The sequence below is a fragment of the Bombus flavifrons genome, chromosome 13 (assembly GCF_040668555.2).
Source record: "Bombus flavifrons isolate JBK064 chromosome 13, iyBomFlav1_principal, whole genome shotgun sequence".
NCBI classification, from domain to species: Eukaryota; Metazoa; Arthropoda; class Insecta; order Hymenoptera; family Apidae; genus Bombus; species Bombus flavifrons.
The window spans coordinates 9,046,925-9,073,641 of NC_138454.1; the positions used below are offsets into that span (position 1 = coordinate 9,046,925).

Below are 26,717 nucleotides of genomic sequence, written 5' to 3' on the forward strand. Positions count from 1 at the left end.
GCATCATTCGATATGATGATATCAGTTATCAGGGAAATTCCGGATCGATCGCTAGATCGCTAAATGTTAACACTAGAAATACCACAGCGGTAAAAATGACTGGTTCTACAATTTTAAAAATATGTCAACCCTCAAGACATGTTCCTAGAAAAGGCTATGGGGCTGAGAGGCCCTTGAAATTGATTTAGTGATAAACAATATTCAACGGCTTCGAGGACTAAGAAAACTAAACATCAGAAAAGATGCGGAGTTTTGCTGAAAGTGGGATCCACTTCAACGGAATATCTTACGTATTATTGTAGCATCGTATAAAGATGACTGGCAACGAAATCGGAAGACCGTTTTTTCGCGAGCACCAGGTGTGTTAGGTGGGTCTATTTTTCTCGTTATTAAGGTTTACGGAGAGGAGCCCACGACACAATGGGGGCTCGCCTTTTCGCGGTACGCGCCGCTAAGAATTAAAGAACTAAATTCGGTCCAATTAAATTTACGACCGCTGCTCCTTCTAATGAAAGCACGCTCGACACCTTTTTGTCCACTGGATCGACTGTGACAGCGTTCTCCAGCTGCTGCAGCCAACATTTCCCCGTTCAAAATGTGCAATACACAAGGTGACTTGTGTAAAAGATCATTCATGGAACTGCGAGACTCTAGGTCGTATAAAATGTAGGAATTGGTATCTTAGATCGTAAGGTAAGTCGACTAAGAAATAAGAAGAGAGTATAATCCGGAAATTTTAATATAGAGACGTTGACTGCGTAAAGACTGGACTTTTCTGCTTATAAAATTCATCGCGGGAGAACAGGACATTTTGAATGTTTGCGAACCAAGAGGACCAGAAGGATGGTCCGTTTCTGTTTGATTTCTAAAATGTGGATAACCAACCAATTTGCAAAGACTTAAAAGTACCAACGGTTAAAGAAGAAATCGGCAGGTACGCAGAAAAATACAAAGAAAGAACGGCAACACATCCAAACCAGCTGGCTGCTGAAGCGAGCGAAACTCTCACAGAAAGAAGACTAAAAAGAAAACACCGCACTGACCTCAATAAAGAAATAAAATAGTCAAACTCGAAGATTGTATCCCGCTGGGGGTAGCCATTCACATGTTATTTAGCAATTAAGTTAGAAAAATTGACCAAATGACCAGCTGGACAAATTGTAAAGTACAAATTAAAAAATAAAAAAGAAAAGACCAACCAATCTTCCGTTAGTCAACTCTCAGCCGCTGTTCGTTCTGTTAGTACAGAAGAAACCTTTTAGCATTTTCTTCCGCTGATCCTTGGCGTCTTCCGTTAACGTTATTTACTACTTACAAATCGATACTAATATTCGTAACGATTTGAATATCGTCTGAATCGTGACACGACGATATCTTATCTGTTTCGAGTAATCTACGGTAATCTACAGCGGTAAATTATAGAAAAGAGATTGGATGAAATTGGAAAAAGGTAACATGAACGCGATAGAACGATGGAAACGTGGATGACGGCTGGTTTCACCGTTTCCTCGGGGCCGTACAGTTCCGCTAACGTTTCATTAAAACTTCTCTGCGAAAGCGCCGGTGTCGTGAATTTAATTAGGACAATTACGCTCCCTCCGTGTTGCCAGCTCCGTTACAGTTTACTCGTGGTGCCACGGGAGTCATTTTTACGACTCGAACCCGCGCGACTAAAGTCGTTCCGTGACGTCGAACATCGAATTAAAATCCTCTAATCACAGGTTTATAGATAACAACGACGAGATTCAACGATAACATCTGACGAATGAATTTTCTTTTCGCTTTAATCTCTTTCTCTTATTCTATTCACGTGTATGCATTTTCGAACTGATCTTAAACTCAATTAAGATACGCGTTAAGATATCGCAATAAAATTGGTACGAAGATATTCTCCACTTTGCAACGTATACAAATTGCGATTAAAATATTTTCTGTACTATCACGGCCGAAAATAATACTTGGCTCGTTGTTTTCGGATGATAAAAAATAAATTCCTAACAATACGTAGAGAACTGATAATTCGCAAAGACGAATTTTACGTTTCATGTGAAAAGATTTCGAAATTGGCAAATTTTTCCCCACTCACATTGCGCCGAAAACGAAACCACAAATCTTCCAAGCTATGCATCTCGAAATCCCGCGAAATATTCCAAGAATCGGTCGATTCGATTGATCGAGAGACTGCACGGTAGGAAGGTCGGGTCGGCAGTTTCTCTAAGAAACACAAGCAGCTCCGCTCTATACTACCGAGCACTTGTGTAACTGTTGTCGTATCCGTGCAGCCCCTGTCGACAGTTCGAAGGGTGAGAAGGGTGCACGAGCGATAGATCGCATGCCTGGCGCCAGTTAACAATCGAGAACCCTGCATTTATGAATAAGGCTGCACAGCAGGCGAGGTAAGGTCACAGACAATGAACCTCGATTCAGTTCAGGGCCTCAGCGCGACGTCACGTCAAGACGTTGTCGGTCAGGGTGGTTCTGCCACACCCTCGACCTGTCGCGAATACGGTACCTTCTGCTCCTTAATCTGTTTACAGACGTGTCTTTAATTGATCGAACTGTATGCCGTGTAGTTGTAAATTCGATCGAGGGTCGATGATACACGTGTCTTGTAACGGGGTGGAAATTTACTTCGATCGATTCGGAAAGAACAATAGTTTCGGGAAAAAATTGAACAGCTTGGAAACATAGCATACGCGTGAATGTAACGTTCACAGATAATACGAGATGTACGTGGTAGAACGCGGCACGATATTGTACTATCGAAATTGTGGCACGCAGCGTTACATAGTATAAAGATGTGTCTCGTATGTTTCGTGCGGAGTGCGCTGGAATCGATATTTTAGACGCGCAAACCGATCCACTGTGGCAGATAATACGAAACAAAGCTTGTAAATACCGGAGTCCATATGGAAATCGACGTTCCCCGCAAAAATTGAAGCAATCAGGGAAAAATTTACACTCGCCTACGATATACTCGACCTCGGCACTGGGCTACGATACAACCCTCGACTGGATCGATACTGTACACCTGCGATCGTAACGAGACAGAGAAGCGTAACGGATCGTAACAGAAAACACAAAGCGATTCCGGTGGAAACTGTTCTGCAGAAAGCGTGATGTGTTTGGGCTTTCGTCGTATTAGCGACGAATATATAATATCGTCTGAAGATCACCGGTTATACAGGCAATTATCGCGGCGAAGGATCGCTCGATAGGAAAACGTCGGGCACGAAGGTCTAGGATAGAAATTGCGTGCCATGCCCCAGTTAACGATCGAGGTCTGCGTTCAGGAGAATATGGCTGGAATAAGGTCGCAGCCAATGAACTTCGCCATCGTTATTTTGGAGGTTGGAACTCTTTCGATTTCCAGTAACGAAGCGATCGGACGAATTCCGCTCTCCATCCAGCGAATTTTCTACGCGATTCTGAAAACCAATGCTGGCCGGAATCGAGAACAGAAAATCGGGAATGTAGCAACGGCACGCTTCATTTCGTGTTACCACGACGAAGATTCTTTTCAGAAGACGTTAAATCGCACGCTCGATGGACAGAGAAACGCAATTAGCGGAATGCTGGACGACGCGACGTACCTCGAATACGTAGAAAATTGTTACGAAACTTGCGCGCAATTCATCGAGAAGATTCCAAGCGTGATCTTTTGCCATTTGCTTCTTAAGAAAATTCCTGTTTCTCTCTTGCAACGTTTCCTGAGAGTATATCCGGAAATGCACGTTGAAAGGATGAATTTGCATTTTGAATTTCGTTCGAACGGCTGAAATATCGTCGATTGTGTTATCGTGAATCGCGAAATAACGAAGTTTCTTTGAAAGCGCGAGAAAATAAAGGTTGTAGAATCTTCGAGATTGGTGTCGAATTGACCTTCTAGTTTCGCAGAAGGATGAAATTGAAGAGTAAAGCCTGTAGGCAACGAGATAGTGGCCCGAGTTTATAAATAAGGTTATCAGGGTCGGCGCATTGAGGGTGAAGGTAGAAAAGCTTGGTTCAAGGCCGCACGTCTTCGTGCGAAGATCTCGACCAGATGAACCTGCCATGTCTCTATTAACGGACTAGTAACGACTTTAATCTCGTCGGCCTTTGCGGTGGTTTCTTGATGAAAATTCGATAACACAATGCGCGTCGATTATCGTGGAGATTAGTGGAACCGACTAGGGAAATTTCGAAATTTCCAAAATTAGATCGAAAAATTGATCGATCACGAAGAGACGGTGCGACTAAATATCGAAACTCGGATACAACGGAGGAAAACTAATAATTTAGAAAGGATATGTATATTTTATTAAGGCGCGAATATTTGATAGATTGCTATTTCTGGGACTAGGAAACTCTCAAAGTCTGTTTTTATATTAAAAAAATTCTCATTCGATAAATTCTGCCTGATAATAGAGTTTTCCATTACGATTTTTGCTTTAAGTATAGTTTTACAGGCGTCGTTGCACGCACGTAAATGTTTATGCCTCGTTAAATATTTTACGCACGTATTTTACTTCGAACACTGTCGAGAACATGCAACATTTTACTTCTCTAGATATTTCCTAATGAATGTTTCATCTCGTTGACTCTTAAAATTCCTCCTTAACAGCGAAGGAGCAGTAAAGAGAAGAAAGACGAACAAAACGTAAGATACAAAATGTAAGACACGCGCATATTACAAAGAAGCTAAATTCACCGACTATTATTCAAGAATTAGACACAAGGGGAACTTTCCCAATTTCACGGAAGAAAAAATGCAGTTCCAAAAGATAAACGACTCCTCGAGTGGGAATTTATCGTCAGGTTACTAAAATTAGTTCCAACGACGAAGCGAATTACCTTTTCAAGGAATTTCTCTGCGCGTTAATCGACGATTTTCTCAACTTCGGCATCCGACCTTTTCTCACCAGTGAACATTCAATATTTTTATGCTTATTGCGTATTCGAAAACGGAATAAAAATGCGATAACAAAAGTAAAGAAAAACAGAGAAAAATTGAGGATCGCGAAGTTTATTAGGATATAAAAATTGGAGGAAAATGAAATCGATATCGTCGATGGAATTTCATTTGGATCGAGAGCTCCTTTTTCATAAATGAGAATCGATCGAAATTCCTAAATACGGAAGATAAATGCTGCCATGCCAACCATGCGAGAACCTACTCGTATTTTCCTCCTTTGCCCTTCTGTTTCCTTCTTCTCTTCCAGTTTTCAGCGAAACAATGGATAGATGAAATATTCGCATGTTACTCGAGATAGGAACATATTAAATGTCCTCGAATCGAGCGCGTTGTGTGTAAGTACAAAGAGGAGGTTCTGTTCCGGCGTATTATCAGAGAACGCTGGCAATAAGAGTGTAAGAAGACTTTCATGATTTTCAGACAACTCCCGAAACGCGTCAGATTCTTGTTTACTCTACTTTGATACGACCCAAGTTTCCTCTGAACAGAACATCGCGTATTTCAGCTTGTGCATCGATGCAAGATCGAGACATCGACTTCTATCATTTATTTAAGGACGTATTTTTCTGATTATTTCGTTTCCATGAATATAACGCGACGATAGAGACGCAACGAGAAATTACGTGACACCGAGTTATTAAACGCAGTGCACGTTACAAAAGATTGAGAGGATTCGATAGATAAAGAAAGAATAGTAAAAAAGAAAAAATTTCCTACTTAAAAAAAAAAGCAAGTTCTCTGCTGGAAAGTTACTTAATTACAGTCATTCGATCTCATCCACGTCGTCGTATGTAAAATACTGCTTGCAGCACGATTATTATTATTATTATTCGCATAAACGAGTATCCGTAAACACGAGACGTATACCTCGTATCTAAGTAGGCGATTAGACGCTCGGAGCAGAGGCCATGCGCCCACATGACCGCGTAATGCTAAACGATTGTGGGAAGTGGCCTTGGGACTTGCCACGAATCGATAATAGCCCGGCCCGATATCGCTTGATCTACCGATCGTTCGCGTCATTGGATCGCGAATCACACGCGGAAATCTAATCACCAATCGAAATTTCACGCGATTCTATCGTCTATACACATACACGTGTATATATCTGTAGGTTCGTTAAATTAGCGTAGCGGAAGCCGAGAACGCGAACGAGATCAAACACTTCGAAACTATCGTTCTCCGGAACTATCCGTATAAATAAGAGGGGAGTGAGGCCAGGTAGAATCTAATTACGCGACGGTTAAGCGGGGCAACGGAGTTCGACAACAATTGAATTATGGCAGCGCGTGGAAATATTAGTTTATCGAAATAACAGCGAATCAAACAAGACCACTGGCCTTTAGCAACTTCCCGATCGCACAGTTATCGAACCACGGGAACCTTGGACCGGCGAATCATTGTCCCGTAAAAATCGCCTGTCATAAAGCTATCAAATTATGAACCGTAAAAATGCCAGAGTGAAGATTAACTGGCAAACCCCAGTCGATATACCTGTCTGCGCGATTCCTTTTTATACGCCATAAAACGCATTTCTTTTTAACCACGTAAAGATGTACGCTGCTGGCTGTTTTTTCGCTACCTTGCTATTTAAGACCGCCTCTTTATTATTCGTCGCTGACATTTTATCCATTATTCAAGAATCTTGTCCAATCGTCAGTCTTATTCTCGAGCTCTTACTATCAACGTTATCGGAAATATGAATATTTCACTGTTTCGGAGACGTTCTATTTACAGGCATCTTATCTCATTATCAGATTTCCTTTTCTATAAACGTTATCGAAAAGGCAGATGTATTTCACTCTTGTATAAACACTTTGTCAGAATCTTATCCGGTTATTGTATTTGAATGTTATTAAAACGATAAATATATCTCACTGTTTTCGAGACATTGTTGGAGAATTCCAGCGGAAAGTCGAATGAAAAATCATTGAGATTCCAAGAGCGTCCGGTTCGGTTCAATCGACAGGCGTTCTCGGCGACGAGTGAAACCAAAGTAATCAATAGGATAGCACCGATGCATTCCGCATTCCTCGTTCAACTAAGTCGTTTATATCGCGTACGCTGGGCCGTAGATTCGTGTCCCGGCTGTTTAATTCTGAAGCGGAACGATGGCTTCGTCCAACTGGTCGCTCGGCCACCGAAATAAGCCCGTTATTCAATTAACCTAATCAAATTTCGAACGGCACATTCGAACTGGCAATTGGGACTACCAACCGTCGCGCGATTCGCGTCTTGGCCCGTGTCTCACCAGCTTCGATACCGGAACATCGATTAATTATTCTCTCGACCCGATCGAACGATAGACGTCAATTTTTTAACGCGTTGCTATATTTATCGGCGTCCTTCGGCCCGATTTATGACCGCGGCATTATTAAAATTCTATGAGCTAGCCGGCGTCGTATATAAATTATTGCGGCTTTATAACCAATGATGAATACGTAGAACGCGGCTGAAGAAATGGAAAATTACGCGTCGCAGTGATTCTGCTAGGATTCGAAGAAGATACATTTTCACTGCCATTTTCCTTGTACCCTTCTAGATTTAAACAGTAGATTCAACTAGAATCAAACATACAGTAAACATTTATTATTCAAGTTATGGTACCACGACAGAATAATTTACTTATAATTCTCAATGAGAGTTGATTGTAAAATTTTCCCAAATAAAAAAAAAAATTTCCTTGTACGTTGTACGACGAGAGCTTTTTTATTGATTTATTTAAATTTTACAATTTATCCAGTAGGACATTTGGTAAAATATTATAGCTTAGTGGTATAATAATATAACATGTGGGTGGCTACCCCCAGCGGGGTAGCATCTTCGTGTTTGTTAGGGACGAGAGTTTGATGTGATTATTTATTGCGAGTGACTGATAATAAGAGGGAGAAAAATACGATGAACACAGCGTCGATAAAGGTGTGACACTAATCACATGTGAAATTAGTGTAATTAGTCTTCGATAGAGAATGCGTTGAATCTTACAGACGAAATTAGGTACCAGTTACCCTGCGAGTATGAAAACGAAGGTCTTTTCAGTTAAAAAAATTGAAAGTTATGGCAGATCGAGAGCCATCTCGCCACTTATCTGAAATGGCTTTTAAAGCTCGGATCAAAAGCAGTCCGGAAGCTTTAACGTAATACCCGTTTCCTGCTAAAAATTTCGAGAATGGCTGGCTTAAACGTTCAACGTACAAAAGCGTCTCTTTCCCCTATTCCACCTATTTCGCACGTTCCACGAAGAGTAAACGGTTGTTTCACGCGATTATGAAATATCATGGGATTAAGGTGTTTCTCTAGCCGCCACGTTTATCCAATTAACGAGTAATTAAACCACGAGAAACACGATGCCAGAATAGAACTTGTTCCTTTCTATTTTCTCTGTTCGCCTCGCTTCTTCTGCCACGGTGAACATTAATCGACGACATTTGACAAAGAGAACTACGCTAATTATTAGATAATCGAGAAAAGGAAATTAACGAACAAATAATTTACAGCGAATTATCGAATCTGTGTACACGGTAGGGTGACGTTATCGCAGCCACGTTTTCACTGTTATCCGAGAACTAATCTAGACGTACCCCCGTTGCCTAGGTAATCGATAATTCATCCTGCTTTCTATTTTAATGACGTTACCACCGGTAATAGGGCGAATTAGTATTCTCGTAATTATATAAATTACGCGTTGAACGGCGCGGCTTTGAAACAAACAAGGAAAACCGAAGGTATCCGACGCGACGAACAAAAGCATCGATATCGAGCCCGCAAATTCATTACGCGCGACACGATACAACGTAATTGGACGATACGTGGGTAGGATAGATTGTTCGCCGAACGCATTTGTTAGACAAACTTCGCTCAAATGACAAATTAGAGAGAAATATCTTTGCCTCTGGTTTCCGTTGTAGTTAATGCAGATTGATTCGAGATGAACACGATGCAGGTGACTGGACAGATATTTGAGGATTAATTGCTGGCAACTTTGTTAGCAGGATTATCAAAGTTGCCCCGGCAATGGATATTTATGGTGTACTTTAGCTGTAACGAGTTGCAAGCTCGAAACTCTCTGGCGAAACTTTCAGGAAAACAAAATTCATGGCTTCGAGGAGAGCCAGGTAAAAATACTCGATCGATCAATTGACGGTGCAACAATCGCAGAGAAAGCGAAAAGTTTAATCGACGACGCTAATCGTCCTTAAAGTTGTATTTATGCGTGTATTTATATTTCTATATCTTTTATATTATACCTTTCCACATATTTTCTCCTATTTCATTTATTTCTCCATAGGCGGCCGAATTATATTGCTACCCTAACGTTTAATCTTTCATCGAACATTAAAAATCTCCAGAGATTTCCTTCGAAGTAAATTTTAGCTTTGATCTTAACAACAAACCATATTGCTAAGCTGTGTATGAAATAAAAATCAGACTTTTTAATCCTTGTATAATCATTGGCATATAAACATCTGATGAATTAAAGCTGTCTGTGTTCATTGCGCTCGAGTTCCCCCAGAAAACTTGGTAAACGCGTTCCAAATCCAGGCTTTGTAACTTGGCCTAACCAGCGTGGTCGAAAGGACTTCGTCAAAGAGCGAGTCAAAGGAAGGATTTTCGTGATGAGCAGCAGTTGGTCATCGAGGGGTAAGCGAGGGAATCGAAAAATCTCGCGATTTAGGCACTGGACACGGTACACGGGTGGCGGATGCAAAACGCCGCATTGGGTGCGTATAATCTGCGACCGCTGGGAATTGGGTCGAGGAGACATTCCCTGTAGCCGGTCCTCGCCCTCCTACAAACACCTCCTGGTGAACTCGGCCGGTGCCCCATATAACTGGCGAATTTATCGCTCGTGACCGAGCAACAATCGACGATTCGGGTCAGAAGCGGTTCCTGTAACCCGAAACCCGAGCGGTTCCTTTTCGTTCTTAACCCCCTACCACTCCCTTCTTTTGTAACAGCCACGAAAAAGTGTCACTGTAAATAACAGCTACAATAGGCGAAACGTTGTATCACTGGACCCGTAATCTTTTTCTTTCTTTTCTGTCTCCTGTCGAATGCGGAGAAAAATGTTTCGGAAAAAGAATGTTGGAAAAGGGATCCCGTTTAAATTTGATACGCTGGGACTGCGCGTGACGTTGCAGATAGCTGACGGGGCAGTCTGTCAGCAACGCGCTTAGAACAGTGAAAAGCGGCCTTTTACGAGATGATTATAATATCAATGGGAGTTGATAAAATGTAGCGGTTCTCCTATATTTATTAATAGGATACGTGTTGAAAAATACGTGTTCGAAGATAAATGTTAATTTCTCTGTTTTTACAAATACGTTCTCGGGCTAGTGCATCGTCTCGATTCCCAAGGTAGGGCAAGGCTTTGCTAAGATAATAATAATTGCAGCGCCACAGAAATATCGCGAAAGATATTTTTCGATATCGACGTTCGATAGACGACCAAGGTGTATGAAAGTGCGATCGCTAGAAATCATTGTTGACCTAGACGTCACACACAGAAGATCGAATAAATGGATAAGTCGAGGAAAGATGGCCCCTCGGAGGCTACGACCATGAAGGGTGGATAGCATGATAACGAATCCCTCTGTTCTCTCATCGATCGGCCTCTCGTTGCTCTTCATGCAGCCGGAGGAGTTTCTTTTTAACTCGTCCCGACAATGAGGCGCGAAAGAAAAGGGAGAAAACGAGAAAGTTGGCGAAGCCTCTTCCACGGAGCCTATCCAGCCGCCGTAGAATGGAAAAGTCACGTGGAAATCCTCTAGCGGGGTATAGATCAGATGTTGACTACGTATATACGTCTACCTAGTTTCCCCTTTGTGCGGAAAAATACGAGTTCCAGGGTGAGAAGAAGAGGCTGAGATAAGTTTGAAACGAATAAAGGGACGAATGAAGACGCAGACAGTACCTTTTACAGCAATCAGAATGAACGTTTGTTTGTTCTTTTTACGATTTTCCGAACAAAGTAAATACAAACGTTAATCCTATCTAGAAAATTTTACCAGATATCTATCGTCTTTGTTCGTATTGCGATTCCGAAACTCGAGAGAATTTCTATCTTTTACGAAATAAATGTTGGTTTATCAATTAAGCAACCAACAACAAGGAATTTTAATCGACTTACATTCGCTGGCAGACTTAGGGACGAGATGTTGATGCTCCAATTGGGCTCCATTCAGTGGCGGATCTGAAAACAAAATTCACCCTCCGTCAGTTCAACGTCAATTTAATTATTCGAGTATAGACACACGTAGTGAGAAGTGGATCGTACGTAATGACGAGGGGGGAGAGAAAGAAAAAAAAATTAGCCAAAAGGTGTCGACGATCGAAGTCACGTATCGCTGATTTTGATCGGCAGCGGCACTGGCATCGACGAAGGGCCTTGGAAAAGCCTCTGAACCGTATATAGACCAGGTAAAAGGGGTAGAGACACAAGAGGCGTAAATGTAGGTGAAACAGAGGAAGGCCTTCGCGAAAGAGAAGAGCTGCTGACGCCGTGGTGCGGTTTAAGCTCCACCCCAACACCGATTGGTCGATGAAACCCTGCCGGCAGAGAGGCAGAGCGGGTGCAGAAGGGAGAACGGAGACGTGTACACCCCCGACCCATCTTAAACGACCCTCCTGAAAATATATTATGCAACGCGTAACGTGTGCAGACACTCGTAGTTTTGATAGCCTTTAAACCGGCACGTACCAGCCAAAGATTTTCACATGATTTTCGCCCGGTTACGCGTACAGATTCCTTCTGATACGCTTGAAACCATCCAGAATCCTCTGAGCTTCTTCTTCTTTGCTCGACAAATATGAACGCGTATTAGTAGCGTAACAGAAGGACACACGTTCCTTACGTTTTAGTATTTATTACTCAAAAAGTTTCTATGAATTTTCTATGAACGTTTAATCCACCACGTAGTTCGTCGTTTCTCTCACGCAACGTTAAATCGATCTTTTTCCATTGAAAGTTGGCCTAACAAAATTTTCACGCGAAAAATTATATTTTCCCAATTATACTCGCATATACGAAGAAACTCTTGGAATTTCAAGCACACTGAAAAACAAGGCGTTCGAAAATATTTTGCAGCACGGCGAATTTCATTCGAGGTAGCTCATGGAACACTCTCCGCTCGTATTAAAATCAAACGAGAAATTGGTGGCGTTGGCGTTCGGCGCGTGCATTGGAGATGATGAAGATGGTGTCACGAAGATTTACACGGCGCGTACAGGCGACCGAATAATTCTTGACGTAAGATGAGAGCTCGTCGTTATCAATTTTTTGATACCGCTACCCAAACAGACTCTTCCCCGGCACAACTGGTGTTCTACGAAATATCGTACGGTCAAGAAACTTCCGATCTAGAAGATTTACTTTTAAAACGTTTTATATATTTCCATACGTGTCCTTTGATCTAAATCATCGTACTAATGTCTCGTCCATTTATTCGCCGGCTAATTTTTTAATTAAAAACGTAACTTCCTCTACACGGTTTTCCAGAAGAAAATCTAGATGCGAGAAAAATATTAGTTTAACGGAGGTATCGAGCGAGGAACATTGTCTCGGACGAAAGCTTTCCGCGATATTAGCGGATAAAAGCAATAACATTAATGCCCCGCGTGTGGGGGAATCGAATCAATTTAAAAACACTTCTGCGAATCATGAAAACCCATGACACGTGACAAGCAGTCCAACGATAAAAAGAAATTTTGAAATGAGACGTAGCGAGTTAAAAGATATATTGCTCGAGCATAGCGTGTCGCGGAAGTAAAAGAAGAAAAGAGGAAAACGAAGTGTCACGTATCCTACATTTGATCATCAAGAAGTCACACTCGATCTCGAAGATTACAAGGTGTGTCATATACGCAGACACGAACTATAATAGAAGAAGAAGAAGAAGAAGAAGAAGCTAGCGAACAAATGGACCAAGGATGGACACCTATTTCGATGTTTGCGAGTGCAATCACGACGATAGTTTCGATAAGATATAACACGAGCAGGCGATACGATAGAAAATAGAAAGACGAACGACATTCGACGCGACACCCGTTGATTCTTTAAATTACAGGCTCGTTTGCTGATCGGTGTTGACGCTCATCAACAGCTCGCGATAGCGAGCCCCGGAACGTGACATCGGAACTCGGTGCCCACGGAGATCAGCCCAGACATCGTTTCCTCCTCGGCAAGATAAAGTGACACTGAACGTGACACTGCATCCGCGTGCGTTATCTCGATCTTTGGAACCTACAACTTTTCGCATTTCGTACTGTCCTCGCCTGGTCGATTATTATTAGTGCACGTTAAAATGCTACACGATGTAGCAACGTATTACACGGACTTATCGTATTATAGTAATTTGTTAATGGAACGGCGTACGCTAGGGGGAATCTGGATTGAATTCTTAGGGGTCAGAAATCCCGGAGGATTTGGTGAAACGAGCAACGACATTTTGGTAATTCGGTTTCAATTTTCAGTGGACGTAGCTGATTAATAGACTCGAATTAACCTACTTTTACTCGTTGTCAGATCAAGTAAGAAATAACGGTGCTGCATCGAAATAGAAGGTAGACCGTAGAAAAGAAATTCAAGTCCTAACGCAAAAAGACATTTTCATCCATTCTCTTTGAAAGAATTTCTCACAGCGATATCAGATACGATACGTCATATCGCATCCTCCTTGTGCACGACATCGTACAAAGAAACGCGACTAGAAATTTCTCGTCATTGGTATCTGCGCTCGTGTCACAAGCTGCTGTTCCCCTGTATCGCGAAAAATAGGTTCGTAACTTTGGGAATCAGGGCGACGCGACGCGACACACGCTGCTGAAAGCCGGTAATCGAATTGTGCCTCGGTTCTCTGAGATTCAGGTGTCACGGGGGAGACAAGATCTCGCCGGAGGATAAAGGGGAAGCGAATCAAGGGATGTACAGGGGAATGTGTAACATTGGCAAAGCGTACGAAACTTGGACAGATTTTGATGAATATTGAAACCGCGGCGTAAACGTGTGCACGTTTTCCAGCAAACTCCGGCAGATATTTAAAACAGAGAAAATGGGTCGTCAACATTTTCTTTTTTCTTCCCTCGAATCTTGACGTGCACTTACGAAGATGAGGCCCGTGTAGCTTCTTCCTCATTCGTTTAATCAATCTCATTTGATCGTCGATATCGATACTTTGATTTTGTACCTGTCTCTTCGTCGCTGCGTGTAAATCGAATTTTTATTAAAAAGATATATCTCTATGCAGTACGTCGTCCGTCTTGGATACGGTCAAGACGTCGCGAGATGGGAAGCATATTTTCGCGCATAATATTACTCAGGAAAATGAGAGACAACCGTTGGCGTCCTGTTTCTCGTCCGGCGCACCGGAAAAGGAACTGGGAACCCTCCCGGGGCTAAAGTCGAAATTGCTTTTGGACACGAAAGCAATATCGTAGGCACACGGAACTTACTGCTACCACCATCAGTATTTTCAAGTTTGCTTTACGTATAATGCCAGAATATCTCGATAAAGCGACGGATTATAGGGAAAGCTTCAAACACGAGGATAAAAAGCTTTAAACGTAACTCAATTTCCAGGGATCCGTTTTACCGCAAGGATCATGAAATTTGCTTTGTCCAATTCTCAGCTACTTTCGAAGTTAAACGATCCACGTTTCTCGTTATCTCGTAAACAGTACAGGAAACGAAACGAAGGAGCCAATTTATCCGAAACTTCTTATCGATCGAGTTCAGTTTAAGACTTTGAAAACATGAAATCTCCAAGAGGAAAACACGAAGAACGAATAAAATGGCTCTCTCTCCGAAATTTCCCAAACGGAGTAAAAAAATTCTCCGAAACAGCTCCCTCTATCCTTCAAGAGAGTACGAAAACAAATCGTCAGTGGAAATTTTTTCTCGCGTCGACACATGTAACAAACGCGTTGCACGCGACAATGGGCGACCGGACGAAGAAACGCAAAAATCCAGCCGGTTGAATCACCCGGATGATTGCAGAAGCCGCTGCAAACCGCTTTAAGTGATACGCCGCGTGTGTGTGAAAACAATAACGGCGTAATTGGGCCAATAATAAAATAATTGTTAGCGCTTGGGTGTTGCTTATGCGCGTGCCTATCCACGTCTCGACCGCGTATCGTCCTGTTCCAATTGTCTTACGCAAGCCCGAGAAATTTTCTCGCTAAATAATAAACCCTGAACGCTTAAATCTTCATCAAACGTCGATGTTCGTGATCCAGTCGGGGGCAACCTTCGCGGAAACCATGCTTGTCATTGTGACGATTGTGGAACAGCACGACGAAGATAAATGTCTCATAAACGTAGTTTTCGCTTAACAAGAGTAACTTAACTAACTAATCTTAATACATTTTTTGGATCTTCTGATTTCTTTGAGACGATGATTAGAAGTGGAAGTACGTATTTATTTATAATTCACTATCTGGTAATTTAGAAATTTATTTTTATTATAATTATAAAATTAGAACACGTAAAACCGTTGCGATTTGATTAATTTCTAATTAATTTTTTATTTATGTTTGAGACAACGATCGTATAACGTTGAATCTAAAATGTCCCCTTGTTCATTTGTCGTATTTATTTCATTAAAATGCCACTAATAAACAGAAATCATCAAGGTAGAAATTAATGAACTTCGAGACAATATTTCAAAGCAAGAGCGAATTTATGAAGCTCTGAAAATTCAGTCCGACTAAATAATCCGTGCAGATTATCTTCACACGGCTGTTTAACGCACGGTTGAACATGTTCATCAGATTGGAAACGCAAAGACGTGTGTTGCAAATGTGCACGTTTTCCACGAAGACCATTCGCGTTTCCCATGTTCGTTTGCCCGTTGGAAATAAATCGATGGAAACGTGGCTTCAAAGCGTGCCGCCTTCCGCGATTGCGTGGGTGGTTAAGAGCAGAACGATTAATTGAAAAGTCAGGGATCAATGGACACCGCGTGTCTAAAGTTTGCGATCCTCCTCGACCCGCAGGTCTTTGAAAATATCTCAAGTATGAATGTAACGCCGTGCAACTGAGCGTGTGCACAGTTGTGCGCCGTTTTATCTCCGTTGCAACTGTGTTACGTCTGAAACGTAGGATATTTCACTGCGAGAATTCCGTGACGAGAATTCGATGACATTTTCGTAAATTATCAAACTTGAAATTAAATTCGAAGAAAATATTTACAGAGGAAAATTTACTTCTATTTATAATAAAATACATCGTAAATGTTTACCGTGCTAATTCGTTAGCTACCGCCACTGTGTCGTCGCAACTAAGTACTTAACATATTAATTTATATTTGCTCGATCATCATATCCATGCAAACCGAATTTGGTAACTTCTAATTATAATTAGCTATTCCTTTATTTATCTCCACATCAATTTCAATCGCGATAAATAATTCCTACTCAGTTAAGGGTCAGAAACAACAAAGATCCACTCGGTGTCATTATTGACGCAAATTAGCTACATTAAATTAAACGATTCCAGGCAATTTCGTTTGTAAATTCGAAGCGAACCGAGAGGCTGTTTCATTCATGAATCTTTGGAGCGAGCGACGACGTAAGAGCGGTTGGACGTTGCACGAAGCAGATAGCTGTGGGAAAGATCGTTCCACCGAGAGCTCGGCGTGTCAATTGACATTTATTCCCGGGGATACGTCACAAATTCTCGAGGAGAAACAGCCCAGCCTGTGTCCAGGCAGACGGTCGTGTATTAATATCTGAATTACGCCAACTGTCGTGGCAGCGGCTGCTTTTGTTCCGTTCCAGCCGCGTCTATCACGTCCAGGATAAACTTAAAAATATATCCACGGAAAGATACCGATACACGAACAAGCGGAGAAAGCATAACCGGCAGCTGTTGGCAAATTTACGAGAACGTGATCGTTTTATAGAGCGATCTATCGTTTTCAGGAGTAAATCGTTCTTATACTTGGAAAGTTTATGGCGATGTCTCAGGAATATTATTCTTATTAGATTATATAAAAGACAATATTTTCTGCAATCGAATAACAGAATTTATAGAAAAGTGTTCGAAGTAATACCAATAACGATCGTACGAGAGAGATCGGGTCTCCAAGCTTAGAATAGAACTCGAAGCTAAGAGTTCTCACAATTTTTCTGTTATATAATTTCGTCTATTATGCGCTGTATTGCGCGTCGAACAATGATTATGATGTGTGCAAATATGAGAAAATAAAAGTTGGGTAAAAATAGAGCGAATGGACGAAAGGAACGGACATACGAGGAATGAGAGAAAGCTATAGAGGGTGGCATTGAGCGAAAGAGAAATAAAAGATAAGAAGAAAGATTGAGAAAAGGAAAGAGATTTATGTCAAGTGCGCCGCTCTCGCAGATTCTCAAGATTACCGATTTACCCTGTGATCGATAAGCATATGTTCTACTCGCGATCGAGGATGAGCTTTTCAGCATCCGAAAAAACTAAAAAGTAGTTGACAAAAATTCGTCGAATGAAAATTAAAACTCAAATCGTTCTCTGCTATCCAGACGTACATAAAATTCTTTGAACGGCAGAATTTCGGAAGCCTTTTAACACGGAACTTCGGATAGCGTCGCGATGTACAGTTATGTGTTTCTTTAAATAACCGAAGGTTAACGCTATCTGTCACTCGAATCTTTCCATCGACAAGGAGACAAAATTCCGTGAAATTTCTCGCGACGATCTCGTCGAAAGAGACGAACGACCCAGATCCAGCGCGTTCTGAACAAAAGCGCTTACGTTTACGATGGTGGAGCGCGAAGAGCTGCGCTTTTGAGAATTCATTGGTGATGAGTTTTCGAAGAACTTGGAGTCACGGAACGGACAAAGGGAATGCTGGAACAGAACACGCCAAGTAGAATGCTCGCTAACCTCGCAACATCGTAGTTTCCCGAAATAATCCAGCGCACGACCAAATAAACGAGCACCGGATATATCGTATTTGTAAGGAAAGTGGCGCGACCCACGAGCGCTGTTACGCTTTACAAAACGGTTTCCTTCGAGATTTCAATGCCTCGCGAGAGCTTCCACAAATTCCCTCCGCGAATGAAGATTTATCGAAGAACAAGTTACTCCATACTGGCAACTTTGAAAAATAACTCTCTTTCTTTCTTTCGGAGGTATCGAGTGGAAGGAGTTTTGTTCGCAACATTGTAAAGTTCCTAGGCGAATAAGTAACTCGAGTAACTCTCTCTGTTATACACGCTCATACATCATATTTCGAGCTCTTATATTCATTTAAATACACGAGAAAGGAAGTTATACAGCCCAAGCATAGTTCTCAATTGTCTTGTCTTATTTTTCAAACCACTGCTACTAACAGACACGACTACGTTAAAAATTCCACTCGTTAATCCCTGAGAAAAAGTTCAACGATAAATTAAAACAACATTCTCTACGCGCAACAAAATCCTCTGAAAAATTTGCAGGCTCACAATCGCGTTACACGTTCTCCAAGTAGTCTGCGCTACAAAGAAACGAGGAACTGAACGGAGGGAAGGAGCTCGATTGAAAAGAACTGGGCATCTGAAAATAATCTTTCCACGGATACGCTGGGAACGCTCGAAACGCGACGCGTCGGCAAAAGGCGGGACCATGGGTTCGCATAGTCGACGTTAGCATAATTCTCTGTTGATAAACACATAGGCAGTGGAATGGAGACTGTAGGGCTGTGAGGTCTGGCACGCTGCCATGGCTGGCAAAACGTCTGAACTACGTCTCCGTAATACGACGCGGCGCCGCGTCATACGTCGCTGGAAAGACGTGTATGCATAATACATTCAGGCGTGAACACACGCGCACGATACCGCTGGATACACAATGCCATCTACGATCTGAAAGCGAAAAATCTGTTAAAACGTGCCTCATTTATGCGGACATAGCGGAGAGCTTTCTTGTTAGTTCACCTCCTCCTTCTCGCTCTTCTCCTTTCGCCGCCGCCTCCTCTTTCCATCTTTCTTTCCTCCCGAGGAACGCTGTTAATCGCGTACGAGACCAGCGCCCCGAGGCACTGTCTGCTCTATACTTTAAAAAAGTTGTAAAACACCTCGAGAAACCATTCGCCAAACAGTCATTGAAATTCTACGTCGGTGGAATAAACGAGAGTTTTGTTTGTTCTACGACACCTGACGATTCCTTAAGAAAGGTGTCTCGTCGCGATCCACGGAATCTGATGACACGAGCGAGCAATATCGATCATTGTAATCCATCGTTTTATTTTTTGCTCTTTGCGTGCAAGATACCTCTGTTTCCCTACACTTCGTAACGTAGATTTCTGCTTTAAGTGACAGTGATGAAGTCTCGTGACTCGTCTCAAACATTAAGCAATCTACTCTGCGTGTAAAACGTAGAACGTCCAAAAGCCGAAAATAGCGTGTCAAAGTCAGTTGGCACGTAACAGAAGTATATGGAAGGCTACAATGAAAATCGTCAGCGAAGATGGAGAATACACCGCGGACACGTTGGATTAAACAGCAAATTCTGAGGATTAGTGGACAGTCGTGAACAGACCGTGTTGCGTTCCAATCTAACAGCACTGGCTCGCGAGTAAAGGTCGAACTAATTAATTATTGTGAAACAGGCTGCTCAAAAGCCGCTCTGAGGACACAGCGGCAAGTACACACAACCATGTTTGAGCGTATGTTCGATTAAGGAGACAGAGTTCAAGGATTTTGAGGGTTGAATTAATTTAGACAATATGGTGTTTGTTGATTTTCAAATTGATGCCTCAAGGTTTACTATTAAAGTTAAATTACTTCTGGGAAGCCTGTAATTATTTGATAAATTAAAAGCTCTGTATTTGTATGAAAATAATCCTTCGACGGAGTAAAATCGTTTAATCGGTCGTTTGAGCGGATATGATAAAAGTTTTGGCATAGTTAAGTTAAACAAATAAAGTCATCCCTCTTCCAACAGTAGGAATCTTGTAAAAGAGAATCGTTTGTGAAAGGGGATTCGAACGACATTGTTCTCCACGCCAGGTAGCTTGAATACAACTAAGAAAGGGTTTCTACCATGCCTAAAGCCACACGTTCTACTTTCTGTTGTTTGAGGGCGCCACGTCTCTCGCATGACACCTCGACAAAAGACACGATATATTGCGCGAAACTGCTTCTACTTACCCCTCGACGTAGCTACGAGGAGAACGAATCCGGAGAAACGTTCGCGTGATAAATGTTTCGGTATAATCTGAATCGTATTTCTCCTATCTTACATGCATTTCGCTCGATTCGATTCGAGTTCGTTCAACTCGAAGTCTCGAAGATAGCAAACTAGAACTTCTACTCTATTTCGTAACAAATCCATTTCAAAATTGTAGATATAATCGAAAAATTTGATATATTGACTATTCTGCCGTAATGGAGCAACTTGCTTCCGAGAAAGATACATGTTTCTAACAGGGATGGGCGTCAACATCCACAGATTTATCTGCTAAATCTACGAACAGAGAAAATATGATGTCGCCCATCGCGTGTACGTTCGCGGGACACGTGACCTCAGAGTGCAATCCAACGGCAACACGTACTCTGACACTTTACTCGTCGATATTCCACGATTCAAACTTTCCTTCCCCTCGAAACAACTCGCTCTACCAAGATAATACGCGTATTTCATTTATACAATTAAGCACGATGTTATTTTTCTGGCTAATTAAAGTCGCTATATTCGCGAATAAGACGAAGGACTACCATGTTCACCACGGTTTACGATTAAGTCTTAACAAGCAATAACGCGCGAACAAGTTCATTACACGGCGCTCGTCACACGTTAGATATCCACGTAGGTTTCCTCGACGCCTAACGCGTGTCGTTCATAGACAAACGGAACACATGATAGAGCGAAAGGGATGAAGCGAAAGAGGGAACGCGAAAGAGGAATCGGTAGATCGAGAGAGAAGGAAGGTAGGTGCACAAGTCCAGCTCGTGCATGAATCGCAGACAACGAAATACAACGTGTAGAGTGGGGTTGCGTGATTATCGACCCCTAGTTGCCTCGGCTTTTGTAGCAGGGATGCAGCTGCCCCTTTTACCCCGCCCTGAACAGTTGGGTTTCTCGTCGACGAACTTCAGCCATCGAACAGCTAGAGAGACTACGAGTGGTTCTCATGCGAGCCACTACTGTTCAATGGTAGCTAAAAGAGAGAAAGAGACCCTTTCGCGTGTCGTTCATGGTCGTCTCATAATCAGAGAGATGAAGATAATGTTTCGGGCTAGCGTGGAGAATAAAGTACAGTGGAAGCGATAGCCGAAAGAAAGCGGCAATAAAGACGATTTAATGACGGAGATAATTGGTAGTTGATGCATTTGGAGATCGTAGAGTCGACTTGTATTTGGTAATAATTGCAGGTTCGCGAAACTTGTCGGAAAGTTGGTAAGCGTTACTTATCGGCAGATACGTTTAATTATCTCGAGGAGCCAGAGTCGCAAGGAACGGGATTAATAACTCTACAACTCCTCTCGTTACCAAAGTACAGTTCGCGAGGATTACGCAACGATAATTTGTCTGGAGAGACGAATTCGCGACAGCGATGACACGAAACGAGCGATTAAGATTATGTTCTGCCGGTGATTCGAAATCGAAGCGATCATTTACATAACGCTCCGCTTTCAGGCTTCTTTCTATCGCCGATCTAACGCTATTGAGAAACACTGACACTCGATAATCAGATCTCGGTGGTTTGGGTAAAAGACCAAGGTGGTCGACCTTGACAATTGCGGCGTTACATCGATATTTTATTTTTGGAGCCGCCATTCTGGATATCTCGACAGTGGCGGAAATGTGAATAAGCGTTTCTCTATACGTATGTCGTTGCTCTACAGTTCACCACGTTACTTGCCCTCAGTTGTCTCTTACTTTCTCAACGTTTCACCCACGAAAGAAAACATAAACGAAGGAAACGTAGCTAATTATCCACGAATTATCAGATCCCTAGGGAACCGATTATGCAGCTGCATCGAATTAAGTATAGGTACGCCACAAAGAAGCATCCCTCTTCTAATAGCTCCGTGATAATTTCCTGATTTCATCAAACGACCAATTTCTTATGCAAATCCACCGCGATCGTGGATATTGACTATTCGGAGACGACCACGCCTTTGGAAAACGTCCGAACGAAAATAGACGAGCCACGCATGTACGTAAAACGTCAAGGTCCAGAGTTAGAATCTCTTCTCGTTGAAATACCAATCGTTCTCCAATGAAACACTGACTTATGAAACACGGTCGCGTAGAATTATTAAGCGGCTAACCGATCGATAGTTAAAGGACACGCGACGAACCGTAATTTTGCAAAATAAGCCGGAAAAAGTCAACAGCAGGTAGATCAACCGATCGGTAAACGAAACGAAACCGCGAAGGTCGCTTAGTCAGCGCGAAAACGTCTGGAAATCGGTAACGCGATGCCGTCAGTGTATCCAGGCGCCTGGTGGAGTCGCGATAGCGTGGTATGCGTAGCACGACGATATCCAACGTTGGACTGGACTGGTTTCTCCGAACCGACATGGTGTTGCGTTGCGTGGACGCGTAACTTGCGGTTATAGCCGTCGCGTCGATAGCCATCGGTCATTTTAAACTTGTTTAACCATCTTCTAAATTAATACAGATGATAATATGTAGGCGCCAAGTTTCGCGCGTCTTCCATGTTTGTTTTCAAGCCAGTGTTCGATTCTTTCAAGTTGAATATCTTCGAGGAATAATTATTCAAATGTAAGAGGAATTATTTATATCGAATGGGAACTACCGTCGTTCTTGCTAAGAAAAGAAGTGGAAAGATACCGGTCTTTCGATCTTGGGGATGACTCGAACGATAGATAAGGAATCTAGTCAATAGCGAAGAAGTTAAATTCGCAAATAACAGTATCGAGATTGTCTGACAGAAGTTTGGATGAAAAATACGGAGGGACTAATTTTCTTAATTAATCGTTTCATTTCAGAAATTTATCGCGATGCCTACTGGTGGTGGGCCTCCGCGAAGATCGATCGACCTTGACGCGAAAACCTTTAACAGAGTGGAACTCTGCTCAACGTTTCAACGGATATACTTCAAATACCGTTAAAATAGAAAATATTCGATCTTCTACGCAAATTTATAGTTACGTTAACGACTCGGCACAAACGTGTGAGATTGATGAAAACTACTCAGAGAAACCTTAGTCGATTGCTCCAGGATATGTAAATTATCCAGGATATTATGTATGCGCGCGCATGCGTGTGCGTATGTGTGTGCATGTTTTGAACAGGTAGCTGGATTATCGCTTGCAAAATTTCTCTCGTATAACGCGACATGCATATCCGAGCATAATCGTAAATGAAGCAACTCTCTCGCGTCCACTTGTACGTTTAACCTTTTGGAGTTTAACACGTGTGGAGCAAAAAACTAAATAAAAACAAGCACTTACCATAGTCCAGCGATGGTTGTTGATGCTGCGCGTATTGCGACGTATTATTGGCCGGTGTAACTCGGAAACGATCCATTCTTCGTTATCCTCAACGAACACCACCACCAAAACAACACCAAACAATCTCTTCACCTCCGGTTGCTCGATGCGCACACCGTTTATTCTCGATTAACGCGAACCGCGCAATAAGTTAGCCGGGGATGCTGGTTAACGACGAAACACCCGCACTTTCGTTTACTATGATTGGTGAACGCGTTCTCCATTCGCCGGTGCGGTGTTACAGGCTTCTGGTAGCCGTGCTGTGACTGTGTGCCACTGACAACACCACGAGAAACAGACAGACGACCAGACACAGAGCGTGCAAGAGGGACAATAAAAGAGCGAGTACGAAAGGGAGGGAGAACGTAGCAACTACAAATGATCGTAGGTGGGAAAGAAACAGAAATTACAGAAACGAGAGCGTGCGTTCGTGTGTTCTCTATCGAATGTCTTTATCACACCTACGGATGTGTGTACGCCACAGCCGCGCCTCGCGTCTCGTGTCTCGCACGTTTTGTCGAGCCGCTCGGTGCTGAATCCCGAACGAGCGTGCAACGCGTGCTGTATGCGATAACGCCGCCTCTGCTCGACCGTAAACTCGCCAACGGAGGGGTACACTACTCTCCACGGACCCGCGTGTTAGGACAGGTCTCTATGTGTATCCTTATTTCTGTCTTTCTTTCGCTTCTTCGTGAGCAACGACCGCACTCCGTTTGGGATACCGTCTGTGCCTGCTGCGCTGACACAAGGACTCTACTCGTGACTTCAGTCTGATCGGCTGTTTTATATGTGTAAGATATTTACGCGTGTGTGCACGCGTATACGCCAGGGGGCCCCTCGATAGAACGCTTTTGCCGACTGTCGAGCGCCGCAACCAGAGCACCCACGTGTGCGTGCATGCAACCGGCTTTCCCCAGGATCGTACCAATCGCGAAACTACCCTCTTTAGTCCGCCATTGGCCTTCATCGAACGATGGTAGGAGGAGCGTTACGTTGCCAGGGCACTGGAAACCTGAAAGATATTAACATGTTAGTTTCTTGTACTGGGAAAGTTGTCGTGTTAATAAATAAAGTTGTAAATATATAATCAAAATTTTGAGACAGAACTTTCCGACCAAACTATAGTTTGGAACAAAGTATATGACTACTCCGAATCAATATGTGGAGCGGTAATTAGTAGTATTTGTTAAAGAGCAATTCGAAAGATCACGTTTGGATAAGATAAAAAGCAGAGTATAAACGATAAGGTTATACGACATCCGTTATTATAAAAAAGAGTCGTAAGATCGTTCTGAGATGGTTTAAACGTGATAAAAGTAGAGGAAAGTCGAATGTTATCCTATGTTTCTTGGCTACGCTCCAAAATCTTCTTTCTCTAGAATTATATCACTCCTGCAAATTACCGGAATTCAATTAATTTAATCATAACCAATTCCGAACGAAATTATTAATCTCCGACATACAGCTACAACTGCGAAACAGTTTGTCCTACCAATTGTCATATACTCGAAACTTTTGACAAAGCGTGCGCGACAATAAATCGTGGAGTTATTGCCACGGACGATACATGAGCGCGGCCACGTGTATGCGTGTATCCGCACCGGCTTTTTCCAGGACCGTAACTACATCACGATATGCCATCCTCCTTTGCCAATTTCGCGCTTTGACAGAGAAGATCCCAAAGAGAATTTCTCGAGTTTCGATACTCGTGATCAATGTCCCTAACGAAAATGAGCCACTTTCATTTCCGGCCTTTATGTATACAGATACGTATTTACAATTCAAATGGATATGCAGCCATGGTTTCGCCGCAGGAAAACCGAAAAGGACTTTGGCGCGTGAGTATTGATTATCAGGGAATCTCTTTAAGTGCACCTCGGAATACTTAAACGGGTAATTACCAATTGGATTTTTATCTGCCAGATATTGAAGTGATTATCGAGTGTGTTAATACTCAGAATCGATCGATGATCGAAAAATGATCATAACGCATAAATTCTGCAAAGAGCAAATTTTATATCTGATTATTCAAAGGTACATACATATATTCATATATACGCTCCCATGGATTACGTGAATGCATTATACATTGTATGCAGGCATGAGTATCCTGTATTTCAGAGTCACGCTGCTATGCTACGGTGATAACACAACTGTAACCGAATTGCTACATTTTCCTCCACAATACGGTGAGTAATCACACAACTTCATCGGTTGCCTGTATCCTGTTCTAGGTGGCAGCAGGAAACGGAAGCCTCTCCTTCGGGAAAATTCCACTGGGCGCATTGCTTTGCATCTCGAGTCCTTCCCAAAGGGTTAACGATACACAGACATACAATCTTGATTTGCAAAATAAAGCCAAGCTATGAAAGTGGAAGTTACTATCTATCTATCTGACACGCGCATTATGTTTTGTATACTTATCGCTTCGTTCAACATCGTAAATTACAACATGTTGTTTATTCTAAATTGCTAAATTCTTATCGGACGCAATTTGGTCTTTCTTTGTATCGTACAATTTAATTACCCATTGAAATGTTATCTCAATTTAGCGGCATTTCAACGAGACGGTACCGTGAATGTTGCTAGTGATACACGGCCCTTGAAAGAGCAACATGACGTTGAAGGGCGTGTAGATTTCAAAGGTTGTGCATATCACGAACATTTGATTGAGAGTCTCGGAAATTTGTTCTACTATCAACGGCAAGTAAAAGCTATTCTGCGTTAATAGAAAAACTATCCAACGACCGATATTCAAGAAGCGTCTCTTCTTTATAAAGACTAACACAGGGAGAAATAGAAGTGTAACTGAAGGTGGACTGTGCTTCTATGTGCACGTTGCGATGTATTTTATTTTTTGCACAAATATCTTCCTCTGTAAAGAGGTCACGATTTACGACTTTAAACTCGACGCTGTAAAATATAAGGAGCTCGTGACAAGTAGTTGGATATTAGGAAACCTAGAATCCGGCATCATACGTCCGTAAGCCATTTTAATCGAAAGAAAAATCGCATCAGCATTTCAAATGCATGGAGATCGGTAAAGTGCGCTACTTTAATGCAGAAGCTAAGGCTTAAGCTAGAATCCGTGAAGTCCCCGGTTTTCGCGTATTTTCGCGTTCCATTGATAATGCAAATCCATTGTCACTATCGTTGCTTTTGTTCGTCTCGACAATCTATACCTATATATATATATATAGATACAGATATATATGTATATACATATATAAGAGCCCCGTTCGCGACATATTTTCAAAAGCGCAGCAGATTCGAGTGCCGCAGATAGCTTATCGATTACTCGGTTTGAATGCATTAATTGAAT

General features: G+C 42.3%; 1 protein-coding gene across 1 annotated transcript in view; it reads right to left on the reverse strand.

Moving 5' to 3' along the window:
• kcc (solute carrier family 12 member kcc) overlaps nucleotides 1-24,148 on the reverse strand; it is a 102,606-nt gene extending 78,458 nt beyond the window's left edge. The window contains exons 1-2 of the mRNA XM_069125475.1: nucleotides 23,357-24,148; nucleotides 11,085-11,147 (exon numbers count right to left, since the gene is read on the reverse strand). Of these exons, the coding sequence (XP_068981576.1) occupies nucleotides 11,085-11,147; nucleotides 23,357-23,432 (139 nt within the window). The 5' untranslated portion in view covers nucleotides 23,433-24,148. The remainder of the gene's footprint in view (nucleotides 1-11,084; nucleotides 11,148-23,356) is intronic.
• Nucleotides 24,149-26,717: the final 2,569 nt, after the last annotated feature.